Genomic DNA, 14,958 nt, shown 5'->3' on the forward strand with positions numbered 1-14,958 from the left:
TACCCAGGCTAGGTGGAGGGTTTTGGAAAGGAACAATACCTACTGTTTTACCAGATCAGAAACGTACAAATACTCCAAGTAGTACAGGTCACTATCCTGCAACAGCTTTAGGAAAATGGCTGCTATCAATCTTACCTGTCTTACACACATGCCTCTAGTTAAGGATAATGAGGCCGGGTGCCAAGTCTGTGGTTTATTGGGTGTTAAAAAAAGAAATAGTTTCTGAGGACCTGATGAGCCACCCACGAGAATCTCGACTAAAATCAAAAGTGCTTATTGGATTGGGAAAGAGAAGAAATATAAGCCCTCATCACGACTTCAGCTGCTGGCACGAAATTCCGCCAGTGCTGGCGGTTTTAAGACCTCCCTAATACGACTGATCTCTGAATTCCACCCGAAATTGGGTGGAGTTCCGAAACCAGTCATACTGGTGGTCGGTACTGCAGAAGCGGTACCGCCATGCCAAAATGAGACCGCACATCATATTACAACCCATAATACGGTGTGGTGGTGTCCAGATGGCGAGGCGCTGCCGGCGGTGGAAGCGCCGCAACCCATCCCTTCCCTGACGACCTCCTTGATGGACGAGGTAAGTGGATCATCTGAAAGGGGAGGAGGTGTGTGCATGTCTGTGTGTGTGTGTGAGTGCGTGTGTGAATGTCATGAATGCGGGGGGAGGTGGGGTGTTTGTGGGTGCGTGTCTGCGTGTGTGAGTGATTGTGGATGGGGTGAGTGAGTGTGAATGGGTGTGGGTTGTGAGTGAATGTGGATGGGTGGGGGTGAGTGCGTGTGTGCGGACGGGGTGAGTGCATGTGTGAGCAATTGAGCAGATGGAAGGGATGGGTGCGTGTATGCGTGTGCATGTGTATGTAAGTGGACAGGGAGAGTGTGTAGGTGGATGGGGAGCGCGGGTGAGTGTGGGTATGTGTTTCAGAGGGGAGTGGGAGTGTATGTATGCAGTGCAGGGGGGAGGGGGAGTGAATGTATGTGGTGGAGGGGGAGTGAATTTGTGTGCAGGGGGAGCAGGAGTGAACATATGTATGCGGTGGAGGAGCAGTGAATGTATGTATGCGGTATGGGGAGGGGGAGTGAATGTATTTATGCGGTGGGGAGGGGGAGTGAATGTATGCAGTGCAGGGGAAGGGGATGCAAATGTATGTATGTGCTGGGGCGCAGGGGGGAGTGAATGTATGTATGTGGTGCAGGGGGGAGGGGGTGTGAATGTATGTATGCGCTGGGGAGGGGCAGTGGATGCATGCGTGAGTGCGGAATTTCTGTATGTATGTGTGAATGGAGGAGTGGGAGTGTGTTTGTGAGTGGGAGTATGTGAGTCCATGTGTGCGGGTAGGTGGACATCTGTGTGAGTGTATCCTGGGAACAGGAATGCTTATCCCGGTGGCCAGGATGCAAGACCGCCAGCTTTTTCTGACGTTGTGACCGGAAGGAAAATGTGCTGGCAGTCTCCCGCCTTGTGTACCACTAGTGGTATCACGCCATCCGCCATGCTGGAGGTGCTCAACTCCAGCTGGGCGAAATGCAGTAATGTGGTGGGATGGATGGAGGCTCCTAATTTGGCAGTATTCACTTTCGGCCAGTCTGCGGTGACACCGCCCCACGGTCCTGGTAGTCTTCGGACAGCCAGGATCGTAATGAGGGCCATAGTGTCACATCAGCCACATTAATATGTCAACAAGCAAATGAACACAATCCCTCACCTATTTAATGCAACTATACAACTCCCATCTTTTCAAAATCAGAATGAGGTTTAGTGATTCACTGAGCAGCTGCAAATTCAAACTTTTAGCAGGAAAGTAGGTAACACAGAGAAAGGCTTTAAAATCACCAGGTTCAATCCACTTAGTCTTGTGCAATGTATTGCTCTATAGCTGGCAACTCCGTATTTGACGCTGCTTTCTGAAGTTGAAATGTTTCCTTTTTCATGTGTTTCACATAATGCCAGTAAGTTATCTTGTAGCATCTTAGGGAAACTTTGTTTTAAGTTCACCATCTAAAGCACAGCTTCTCAAACTTTTTTAGAACCACAACCCAATTTTTAGAACAACAAACTTTCACAACTCACCTAGCTTTAGCAGATATGAGGTGGGAGTGACTTTTTTCATGTAAAAGTAGACATGCTTTCGAAGTGCTGCGAATTACCCAACTAACATACTTCTTACAACTGTTTGCATTCAAACAAAAATTGTTTGTAAATGTCACAGCCTTACCCACACCCTAAGATATATCTTTATTCTGATCTGCCCATAAAAGTGCCAGATAGAGAACATTTTCAAAGTGGAGTGCTGCCCTGTGTCATTTGTTCACTAAAATCACATGGCTTCTAAACAATCTTGATGCTGAAACCAGTGCTTTTATCACATTTGAAAACCCATTCTGCAGCAGAGGATTTGGTAAGGCCTCATATCCATTTTTGTGTTAAAACTAGGCACAGTGGTGCATTTTGGACTATATATTGTAGTGCTTTACAAGAGCACCAGATTGATTCCATTAGATCAGATTCATTTTATTTTAGGCACAGGAGATTAAGTGGTTTGCCCAGAGTCAATGCTGGGATTTGAACCTGGTTTCCCAGATCTAAAGTTGGCAACTTTGGCTGTTAGGCCACATCCATATCCTTCAATTTAGGTGTAAAGTCATCCACTAGTGGGATGATTGTGCATGATTACGCATGGTGAGCACATTTACTGTTGAATTGGCTTTGTGGTGTAATAAAACAGCAGCAAAAATACTGGAAGGTTTACCTGGAGTCTTGCTTGGGCATACTTACAAGGATGTATTCACAACTGGACTTAGGAACATAGCTCAACACCTTTTCATCAGTGGTGCGGGAACAAATTTCAAAGTGCAGGTGCTGACATCAATATTACATCACTGAAGTCCTAGAAATTGTGGAAAACCCTACCTTCACACAAAGTGTGGCAAATGTATTCAGCGAGAGAGTGATAAGGGTGTAGTATGTAGCTCCTGGTGCACTTTGGAGCACACTGTCACAAATATATTATTAAAGAATCATGCAGTAACAGACAGCACATTTTCTACTGAAATGGCCACTAAATTTGCACAAAAAAATAGTTTTACTGTTAAAACTATGTAGCACACAAAGGATAATGTGTGGAATTTGGGTTTCACTGAATATTTGTCATTTGCACATCACCAAGTAAAAGTGTTTTGAATTGTTTCGTTCCAATTAAAATCTTTGTTTCCATCACACTTCAGAATTACAAAAAAATGTGATTCATTTTTGCTTTATTAACTGCTGATCTATTCTGAAATGTGTGTACAGTCCATTTACATGTATTTAAATTTGGTTTTGAGTTACAAAAAATGACATTCTACAGCATTTCCTTCAACACCGTATTTACCCCAGCAACAGGTACAGTGTTTCTTAGCTGCTATAATTATCTGTTGTGCACGCTGTTGTCATAGGAAGCATGCAATGGTCAGGTGGGGGTGGTTTTTCTACCCTGGATTATGGAAGCATGTTCTGTGTGCCTCTGACATACAACAAGTTCAGAGAAAGTGATGCCAAAAGTAATGCCCTGTGTGTCATCTCCTGAATCCCAAAGTCTCTCCTGCCCTCCAAGTCACTGGTTTCGCATTTAACATGCCAGGTCTCCTGGGCCTAATCTGGAATGTGTTCTAGCGGACTTTCAATTGACATCACATGACATTCAGTAGAGTCTAGTCTCAATATGTGTCTGAGCAAATTGATTTATTTCCTTTTTCTAGCTATATCCGATAGTGGATTTGATTTAATTAGGAAAGAAAACCAGTGATTTCAGTGGTATCTGCACCATGGTGCCAGATGGTTGTTGTGCTGCCTTTTGATTGGCAGCTAAAGTTCTGTAGATAGTAACAGCAGAGCTTATCCACCATAAGACATTTTATATAATTTACACAAGGAACTAGGACAGTAATGAGTGGTGGGTTAATGTTCCTGGAAGGATAGCAGCCTGTTACCTAAAGCATTTCTCTAAGCACTGGTTAGCAGCAGGTGGCATAAAAATCCAGATCAGGCAGAGTTCTTACACAGGCTGCTCTGATGTACCATGAACAGGTACACAAGGTGTAGCAGTGTAAAGGAATATATGTAGGGCCCAGGGGAGGTCCATCAAAATTCACATAGTATACAGACTACAATGCTAACACCCACATTCAAACAGTGAGAGGTGCAGCCTGTATGGATTCAGTATGGGTATTGACCCATATATGCATGTTACTGTGTGTTGAACAGCTTCTAAGCGGGGAGTGTTGCACTGTACATGTAGGCCTACCTTATCTTCTCATTGCAAGATGAACACTGCGTGTACAACAGCTTGGAAGCATGCAGCCGAAGACAAGATGGCCATTGCATCCAAAGCCGTGGCACAAATGGACCTGGGCAGCAGACTCAAAGAAGTAAATTTGTCTCACCATGTGGCCATCAGACTGCCGTCCACCCCATTTGCAACAGTAGCCCATGGTAGCAGTCAACAGTGGGGGAATGCTTGCCTGCTGCTCGTCACCTGCACTGCCGTTTTGGTTTGGTAAGTGCAGCCTGCGATATTAGAATAAGACTGATCCCTACAGCATGAACCTCTATCCTTCATCAGGGGGCAATGAGGGAGAAGGCTTGGTGTGGTGGGCCCTCCAGGTGGGTGTTGGGGACCAGACTGCAATAATCACACCAGCCCTGGCCTTCACCCACTTCAGTGGCTCGCGGGTTACCAACAGAGCAATGTTCCCCTATGCTCATGCATGGATCCTAAAGTGTAGTTGCCATTCCTTCTCACTTTGCCCACTATTTACGCTCCATCAAATTTGGCTCGACCTCCAACTGGCCCTTAAAGATCCTTACCATGTCCCCCTAGATACCTTATGTCTCAGCCACCTTTCAGACACAGCTAGCTGTTCATTAGTTACCTCAGTCCAATTTAGCCACTGTGGCAACTGATCCCGCCTAGTCCTTTAGACACCTCTATTTGGCCCTTAGATGCTTCTAGCCATTGCCAAAGTCTGCCTTCAGACACTACCAATTGGCCTATAAACAATCCAGGCCTACTCTCCATGACCTTTGTTATGCTCTCAAACACCCCCTGCATAATCCCCCAGTGTGCTATCAGATACCCTCAGGCTGCTTCACCCACCCTCAGCTAGTTCTTCAATAGTCCAGATATAACCTGAGAGATTCTTGATGTGCTGTAGATACTTACAGCATGCTCTCAAGAGACTCTGAACTAGATTTCAGTCGGCTGGTCCATAGAGAATGTCAGTTTGACCTAAGACATCCCTAGCAAGCACTCAAAACGCTTTGTTCCTAAAAGATGATGTTTCATGATGATAGTACGGACAATCAGTAGTGAAGCATCACTGAATGTATTCTGTATGCCACATGCAGATGGAGTTTGGCCAGCCTGGGTGGTTGTGCAATGCCAAATTATTTGGTCCAAATGTCAAAACTTTCTTCAAATGTTTCACCTTTGAGTTTCTTTGATATTTTAGTGACCCCCCAGCGACCGACTGAGAACATTGCAGAACCTTGGCTGCTGAACTAACAAGGACTTGATCCATTTTTTCAGTATGACCTTCAGCAAGCAAATCATCTGCATGTTGGCAATCAGAATTCCTGTATATAAAGTGGTGGGTGGGACAACCTTCTTGAGATAGTCCTTACCATTTTGACAGCATATCTTATGCATGCTGTAAATGTTTAATTTGATCTCCACACTATACGCCTGGAATGGAAAGAATGTTTTAAGGAATATTTGATGTGGACATTTTTTGTTAATTCAAAGCTACCCTTTCTTACTGGTTTAGCACTTGCTGCAGTCTGTCAATGGGACAGGGAAGGTTCATATGGATCCAACTGGAATGGCCTAAGCGCACTGTATCTATGGATGTGGTCACCTTGATGCTTTTGAGATGGGCTGAATGTAAAAAACTATGGAATATAAAGCTTCCAAGATTATATCTGTTGAATGTAGTCCCGGAGTGGCTTTATTTTGGCAGCCATGTCAGTCCATTTCAAAGGGTTACATGTCAGTGCAGATTTCTACTTATTAAACCCACCACCCAGATTATCTGCAATACAAGTGTAATGGGATGGGCTGAACCTGTGTACTCGTATACTGACATACCATTTGCGAACTTCCATTTGGGAGCTGGATTGGTAGCAGCATGATAATAGAGGTATTAAGCTCCATGGTCAGAGCTCCTACAAAGTTGTGCATTTCTTACATGGCAATCAAAACAGATACATGGGAGGCTGGAAGAGTAGATACATTCCATTTTCAATAAATTGACCTGTCCCATTTGAAATATTTTAAACTAATCAGATTAGCATTGATCAAACCAGAAATACAATATAAAAATGATGTACACTTTGGAGCGTTTTAACATGCATCTTATTAAAGATCCATGGCCTGATTTTGATAAGGTTGATAACATATAATCTTCTAAAAGTCTGTTGTAACAATTTCCTCGAGAAGTGCAATTTTACAGGACAGTTCTCCAGTAGAGGAGTTGCCATCCTATTCAACAGTATCTAAATATACGTAGGACATTAGTAAGTGCCGTGCTGTGAAAACAGTTCCTCCGGTCTCCCTAAACACACTTTATACCCAGCATTCTATATATTGTAGATAAAGTGACTGAAGTTGGAAGAAAAATTCAGCAATACATAAATGGAATGATAGTGTATGGTTGATATAGTTTTTGGATTGGTCAAAACAAATTAACCACCTCCCAGTTTTGATGGCAATGCACAGGGCACTATATTCACAAATACAGTCAAGAATACATTGTTGTTATATATGATTTGACAGTGCTTAAAATGGATAAAATTACAGAAATAAAGAAGAGACAGTTTTTCTTGGTTGTGCGATAAAAAGTGCTTGTATTTACTTACATTCTTAGTGCATTAGTAGCGCCCAGTTTAGTTGGGTTCCCTTCGTTCTGGGCTGAACAAAGGTTACATTTTCAACACACACTCACCCTCTACACACTATATTCAGGACATTTGTGCTCATTATTCATAAAGGAGACCAAAAACCATCCATTCAGCTGCAGCCACTTGTCTGAAAAAGTTTCACGTTTTCCACCTGTCCAGGAAGAAAAAGATTCTGCAGTCAGTGGTCCAGAATACTGTGGCCATAGACCATCCGCTACATTGGACCTCGTGGAGTGCCGTTTGGAGTAGCTCTTTTATTTCTTCTAATCTGGCACTGGAGCTTCCGCGATCGCAGCACTTTTACCCTCACTTCAAATACTTCCTGGATGGCTTTCCGGAAGCAGTGAAAATTGTAGTCTATCAAGCCTGAGAGAAAAGAAATCAAAGGAATGAACCATAGCTTCAGAAGGTGTGTTAGCACTATACACTTAGCTAGTCAATGTCCCATTAATCCCTTATATGAGCATTTGGTGCGGAACAGTATATGCCAATGGAACATGTATGCCAGCGCACTCAGCCCAATTCACAAAGCCATTTGAATTTGTAAGTTCAACCTATAGAGAGCAATGACTTAACTTAGAAGCACAAATTCGCTGTTGAAAATCACAATAAATTAGTTTACATCAAATTAATTTGTATGAGCATATTATTACTGCAATAGTTGTGCTGTTGGTTATTTATCCAAGATAAGGATGATGTGAAACACTCAAAAGAACTCACAAGTTTGTGGATATTCAAAAACGTTTCTGCAATCAGGGGTGTAGCTGGTTGGGGGGGGGAGAGGAGGAGCTGGGTATTTACACCCCCCACCCCCAATAAATGTATTTCCTAATAAGTAGTTGCGTACAGATGCTTTCAGTCGGGTTTGGTGAGATGTCTGTTGGAATTCACCAGGATTTTTAAATACGGACAACAATGCACACACAGTCTCTCCCTCTATGTTAAACGTCCTCAAAAATGTTGGTTATTTTACAAAATACTGTGTTTTCTTTCACTTGGTACTCCTACCAATCCGCATTCCTCTGCCCCTGAAGCCCCTCGTATGCGCCCAGGTTGTCATACTATTTATTTTAACATTATATGCCAGAGTGATTGTTGGAAAATCTGAAACTAGCGCCCCTCCCCAGCCTCTCTCCCCCTCATCGGACCAAGCTACGCCCCTGTCTGCTGTCTGCAACGCATTCCCACCCTGGAAACAGTTGGCTCTTTACTTGTAGCAAGTGGGGGAGGACTGTTTCCAGGGCGTAATTGGGAAATGAATACCTTCCAAAGAGGTGGAGGGAACGGGTTTCTACCAAGGGAAATATTTTCTCCTCGGAGAGCATAAAGGTGCAGCCGCCCTAATGTAAAACTGCGTTAGTGCATGCCGAATGTACACTATTTACCGAAGAATGTATTGCCCTTCAACTCCTGATATCCCCTAGAAGTCAAGGTACAATGTACAATTAGGTCTGCAGAACTGCCTTCGTAAAGATGTCATTGAGAATTCATAACATATTTCCAGGAATATTCCTGGAAACAAGCAGCTGCCGAAGTTCTCCAGTACTACTCTTGGAAACCTTTGCGAAGTCCAAAAAGTTAGAAAACTGCACCCAGCTGTGGGATTAAACTCAAGCGTGCAGGCCTATTTATGCGTTTAAGAATAGAGCCCTCTCTGAATAATACTTGTGATCACTTTGTGAGAGGAGTTAAAATGGTATTAGGTTTAACAACACACACCAATACAAATTACGGAGCGTCTTTGAGGTCACAACCTTTGTATTGTTGTCTCAGAGTTTCTCTGAGCTTAGAGGCTCCCACCACGTTCCTTGTTTTACATGCACTGAGGTGCTTAGGCAATAAATAAGTGAACAGTAGAGTCCTCGGTGCTCAGGGTTTGAAAGAAAACTCCCAGTCCTAGTGAGCATATGGCCATGTTCTCTGTATTATTAATGCGATCAGTATGTCCAGAGATATAGTCAACATAATGCTTCTTAGAGGGCATCCTTGTGTTCACCACTCACCACTGAAGCTAAAGCAGGCAGAACAAGCATAATACAAGGAGGTTCTTGTGCTTGGATGTGAACACTGTATTTGAATCCGTCAGCTTTTCTTGTCACTGTGCTGCTTCTGTTCTTCTTTTTTTTTTTTTTAATCACTTTTATCGGCACATTAACAAGCATAAAATACAATCCGAGAATACATAGCTGATTTCGTACTGTAGACAGGGCCCCCACCTTTCCCCCTCGATCTCTGACCCTATTGTGCAGGCTGTGTATCTCCGGTTCTCCCCCTAGGTTCCTCCCCTTGCCTCTCCAGGGCTGGGAATTACGGCCTCCGCCTGAAAGAATTCCGTGTTCCATACCTCCTCATGGTACATCAAATCCATACTCCTCACACTTTGTCAAACTTTTTTGTGCACCCCTGACTTTCTGCCTCCATACATATGTTAATTTCCTCTTTCCACTTAGCTATTGTTGGAATTTGTGTCTCTCTTATCCACATCTCTCTTATCCACTATGAACCCCAGTATGCAAAATTCCAGAGGTTGGTGCGGGATCTCTAAAAGTATTAATTGGTGCGTTCCCGGGATCTTCAGGCCCATAATTTCCTCCCGCTCTTGTATTACTCCACCCCAGTACACAGCTAACTGGGGGCATCCCCATATAATATGTAGGAACATTCCCTCCTCAGAAATACACCTCAGGCACCTGGGGAATGAATAGTTTGCTATGGTTCTACTATATCCGGTGTAATACTTTCAACTGCACCGATCTTAATCAAGACGTTATAGTTACCTCTCCAAGTGCATGAAGGCAGTCTCCCAGTCCATATCCTCCGTTCCCCCGATATCTGCTTCCCATCTGGCCTGTATACCACAAAGCCCATCTGGTGCATGATTTATCAAGGTACGGTAGAGTTGTGGCACCGCCTTCTGGGTAGTTTCACTTTGTAACACTTAGTTTTCCATGGGAGAGCGTTCCAGGATATCCACACTCTTGACTTGTTTCACGAGTCCGTGTGTTCGTTGTAGATACTTGTATTTTTGTGTGGGTAGTTGATATTTTTGTTATAAGTTTTCAAAGGATTTCACTTTCACTTCTGTTCTGAGTTCTTATGCAGGATGGATGCAGGAGCTTGAATCCACCATTTGGCAATACACTAGATGTACAATTGCTGCACATGCTTTGGGGCCAAACACCTCTCCAGTTCTGCAGATCCCGGTGTTACTTGGAAAAGAAGACAGGCTGTGTCTAAGCTCTGCAGTGGGAAGCAGGTAAAACTGTTATCTAAGAATCCTATATCGAGCTAAGTTACAAAACGAATCAGGAAGGTAATCTTGTTTATTCAGCTTCATATATGAGGAAAGGATAAATTCAGAATATTTTTACTTACAAACTCGTCTACATCTTTCACAATAAAAAAGCTTACTCGTTAGCTACCCTGTCGCTTTGCTCAATAGGTTAAATAATAAATCCTGTGACAAAGGAGATTTTAATTCTTGTGAATCCAGAAATGTTTCTTTGGCCGTAAACTAAGGGCTGTAATCTTTGTGTCCCTACTTGTTATTACAGTGTTTAATATCTTTGCAATTTAAAGAACAGAAGGCACTGGGACCCGATGTTCTTATTTAATGCCTGCAATAGATTTTCTAAGAGGCCACATTTTAACCTCTGTTTTGCCTGACTAGTATTATTGGGTAGTCAAAAACCTTTACTCGCATTGCAACTTGTCAGGCAAGAAACAATCCAAAATAGGCCATTTAGCTGTACAAAAGGGAATGATTTAGCTTAGCTCTAATAACCTCTAGATGTGGGTCCACAGAAGAACCAGGTAACTTTCTACTTACACACTGAAAAGCAAATGTCAGCGCTGACTCTTGTACTTAAGGTAGATACATGGTAATGAAGAGCATCACTGTCACTTAGCCAAACACCAAGATAATTGTAGAAAAAGATATCTGAAATTCTGTTTTTACCCCCGCACATCAATAGCTAGAGTTTTTTAACCTCTCCCAAAAATCATGACTTTGGTTAACTCATCAAAACCCTATAGGCGACTTTCCCTTGTATATTCCTCTAATTTAGTTAACAACCTTGACAAACCAACCTTTGTCTGGTCAAAAACGACCAGATCATCTACATATAATAAAATACGAATCTGTTCGCCATCCAACTTGGGACGAAAGACATAAGTAGAGGAGAAGAATATAGCAAAATGAGCGGACGCATCCCTATTCCAGCATTTTGCTGGAGATGTGAGAGCTTGGTCCAGCTGTATTTATACCCAGGTGCCATTAGACAGTAGCTGAAAGGCCCTGAATGCATGGTCAGGTATTCCCCGCCTGCTGAGCGTGTTCCACAGGTCTGTTCCATAGTCAAAGGCCACAGCAAAAGCAACAAAGCAAGTATATATGTGAGCCTTCACGGTAAGGAAATACTGATTTATTAAAATGCAGCTGTTAAAATGTTATCCTATTTGCTTCACCGACTACTGAAACCTGTTTGATAACATGGGAGCAGTGACATAGCAAAATTCTGTGTTTCTATTTATTTGCGTGAAATGCCAGCAAAGACTTTAGCTTCCAAGTCAAAGGGCACAATCATTTCATAATTTAATGGATCACGCAGATCACCCTTTTAATAAAAAGGACGGAAGACTGAGTCTCTCCATCTATCAGGTATTACATACCACCTCAAGACACTTTCGTACAAAGGAACTAACCGAAAGCCCAATACCCAATCTCTGGTTTAAAAACATTTTTGGCCAACTGAGGAGTAACAAAACCGCGCTTTCTCCACCCACTGGTACACAAGTTCGAGAATGCAAATGACAATCATTTTTAACATACACGAGGCAAAATCTGCTAGTGTATAACTCTTAAAATATATTGAAGCGCAATGTAAATACCTTTTCTTTCAAAGCTTTCATCTCTCACAAAACACACAAGGGCAAGGAATTTTGTAACTTCTTTTAAATAGAGAACAGTTGTATTATTGAGTTTGATGATGGCCATGGATTCCTTGTCATACGGGGTTCCTGCTCCCTCTTCTTTCAGCCTAATTGAAGGAACAATGAAAAAGAAATCGAGGTAACAGCAATCTCTTTTCACTAAAAGAACACTTATAAAGCAAAGAATAACATATTTGTAATTTACAGGCACAGGGCAGTGACGTGATATGCAAATTTTGCTATTAAGAGTTGAGACATTTGCTTTTTAGTAAAATAGACACAGATGCCTCACAGAAAGCTGCTTTGCGACATTGAGAAACAAGGTCCAAGTAAGAAGGGAAGAAAGGAAGAAAAAGAAGGGTGTGTGACAGTGCATGCGTGTTTCATTCTTTGCTGAAAGACTGTATTTCACCACTGAATGTACAAACGCCCGTCTCTCAGTGTCTGGCACTCTACTAGCCAGAAATAGACAAATAAAAATACAAGTTTGCTCTCTCCCCACAAATTCACATCACAACCCCAGTCTAAAAAACAGGGATCAAATACTTTAACTTGCTGTGGCTAAGATACTTTTTTATGCTTTGATTTTCTTGGAACACCAATCCTTCCTGGAGTCTCGTGGGCAATAGCAGCCTCTATGGGACCCAAAGAATCCACAATCTGGTGAACAGAATGTAACATGGCATGACTGAACTGTGGTACTGAAAATTCTGGACCCGTATTATAAACATCGTCGCATCACAACGATTTTGGTATCAGCAGACCGAGAATGATTAGAATAGTATGCACAAGCATTGTATTCATATTCGGGTGACGAAAGCACCCGAATATCAGAGTTTCCATCCTGAACCCTGGGGTTCCATTTAAACGACAGCCATTTTGTGATTGCCCTCACATAGGCCAATGACTAATGCCGAAAACGAGTCTGAAGGACACGTACATCTTTGCTGACTCCTCTGTGACCTGGGCAAGCTGACTCCACTGCCTGAAGCCAAACCTGTTCGGCCAGTTTCTTTCCCAGTGGCCGAATGAGATTAGTATCAAGGCACAACACATCATAAAACCTTTCATCACACACAAACCATGCCTAATCTTACACGCACCTGTCCCTGTTTCTTTCTTTATGACTTGCTTTACAAGGAGGAGGTGCCTGTTTATATTGGGGGTCCGTCAATATCTGATGAAAGTACTGAGCCTTGCCGGGTAATTGATTGAGGGCTGGACAAACTGAAATATGGGCTTGTCATCATAACCCTGCTATTTCTTTGTAGTGAAAATATGTGAATGGTCAACTGTAAAATAAGGGATGTTTGCCTAAAGCATAATATTTTATATAAAAAGAGAAGGTTAGCTTTGCAAGGAGAGCAGTCTCCTGAGAATATACACCGTGTTGTACTTCTAGGATACCTGTTACTGGCTGCAGCCAATAAACAAGATCTTTGACTTCACCAAGAAGACTCTGTGTTTCTGTTGTCTGAAACAGGAAGGACTCAAAGTCTTAGGGTGTGTTCCCTAGCACCACTGGGTTCTGAAAAACCCAGTACTTCAGAACCATGAGACTATTATATATCTATGATTAGAGGTATGTCATTCTAGGCTAGGTTCAGTAGGACTTTCACTATATAGTGGCTGGGCATCATGTGAAGGGAAGAACAAACAAGACCTAGAAAGCGGGCTTCGCAGATCAATGCTTGGAATTCTATTTCTGTATTAGGATTATTCAAATGTCATATTCAGTCTTACATAAGGGCTATTTCATGTATGCAATAGAGATTATTTGGGTAGTCTCGTGGGACAGCAGGCTTTTTTTTTAGGTCACTGGACTCATAAGCCCCAGAACATAGTTTCCTGACAATCAGAACACAGAGCAGGAAGGAGAGCACTGTGTTGGCTGTTGGGAAGTTAAAGTGGCAACGCATGACTTCCAAAATATAGAGATATGATTTTCTCGCACACACAAGGAGTTTTAGTATTTGTGGGCAATTAAAGTAAGAAACAGGGTGTAAAAAGGGCAAAGGGGAAGTGACAACACCATCACCTGTGCCTGAAGAGCGATTCCCCTTTGATATTTTGCTTGCTGGACAATATTATCTATATAATCCAAGCAAAAGACTTCCAGAACATAGTTTTGACATAGAAGGTAACATCAAGGTAGTGGGCAAAAATAAGGCTGAAAATGTTAGTGGAGTGATACAGCTGATACCAAGTTTGCAAAGACAGAGAGGATTTCCTGGCTCCTTAATGTGGTCAAAAATATTTCAGAGGGGGTGCATGGCCTGGATGCCAAGATGGCGGCCGCAACTTAGACAAGCTCCTATTCACTCACCTTTATTCCTCCCAAATCCTGCCTCAGTACCCCTACATCCTGCAGACCGGATTGCAGGACGTGGCCCTGGACTTCTAGAGGGCCCGATTTTCCCGAGCATTACACTTGGAGAGCAGCTGCAGCATAGTGGAGATGAAGGCCTATGCAAAGCGCATATCTCTGGGCACTGCGCACATTGGTCGGCCCACCTACAGTCCTCACTCAGGGATGTAGAGGGCCTTCGGAGCAGTAGCAGGAAGAATTGACCTGTGGTGGGGAGCTTGGATCTCTCGGCAGCCCCTTGCTGTGACTGTGAGGGAGCAGGTTTCGGTGAAGCTAGGGGAGGCGCAGCCTGTGACATGTCGCCTTCAATCTTCAGCCCGGGATGTGGAGGGCAGCTGGTGCTGCGGCGGAGAGGCAGGTGGACTTGGCCGACTGCGACAATCGTGAGTCCCCCGGCTGTCCCCAGTGCAGGGCAGCAAGGGATCAAGTTCAGCCGAAGCCGGGTGAGGTGCGACCTGGGACAGCGCTGAGCACCCTGGTGGCTGACTGACCCTAAACTGTATGCAATGCTAGATGCGGTCTGAGGGATGGACCAATGGGCAAGGCTTATTCCATGAGATGAGTCGGAAGCACACCTTGTGCACGAGAGGAGGTGTAGGGGAACCTCTGGGGGCCCTGGCAATCCAAAGCTGCTGTCTGGAGCAGCCTCCAGAGGAGGGAGGTACGGGTGTCTGCGTCTGGTGGGGCGTCCTGAGCCCGTTGTGACTGGCAG

General features: G+C 43.5%; 1 protein-coding gene across 4 annotated transcripts in view; it reads right to left on the reverse strand.

The window, feature by feature from the left end:
• Positions 1–6,862: 6,862 nt before the first annotated feature.
• RRAGD (Ras related GTP binding D) overlaps positions 6,863–14,958 on the reverse strand; it is a 170,736-nt gene continuing 162,640 nt past the window's right edge. For 2 of the 4 annotated variants that reach the window (XR_011203825.1, XR_011203826.1), the window contains 3 exons: positions 11,837–11,985; positions 9,724–10,186; positions 6,863–7,312 (listed from right to left, as the gene is read on the reverse strand). Coding sequence is in view for 2 of the 4 variants with exons in the window: in XM_069235491.1 (XP_069091592.1) it covers positions 7,161–7,312; positions 11,837–11,985 (301 nt within the window). In the remaining 2 variants the exon portion in view is untranslated. The remainder of the gene's footprint in view (positions 7,313–9,723; positions 10,187–11,836; positions 11,986–14,958) is intronic. The other 2 variants (XM_069235491.1, XM_069235492.1) reach the window with 1 other exon arrangement.

The sequence above is a fragment of the Pleurodeles waltl genome, chromosome 5 (genome assembly GCF_031143425.1).
Source record: "Pleurodeles waltl isolate 20211129_DDA chromosome 5, aPleWal1.hap1.20221129, whole genome shotgun sequence".
NCBI classification, from domain to species: domain Eukaryota; kingdom Metazoa; phylum Chordata; class Amphibia; order Caudata; family Salamandridae; genus Pleurodeles; species Pleurodeles waltl.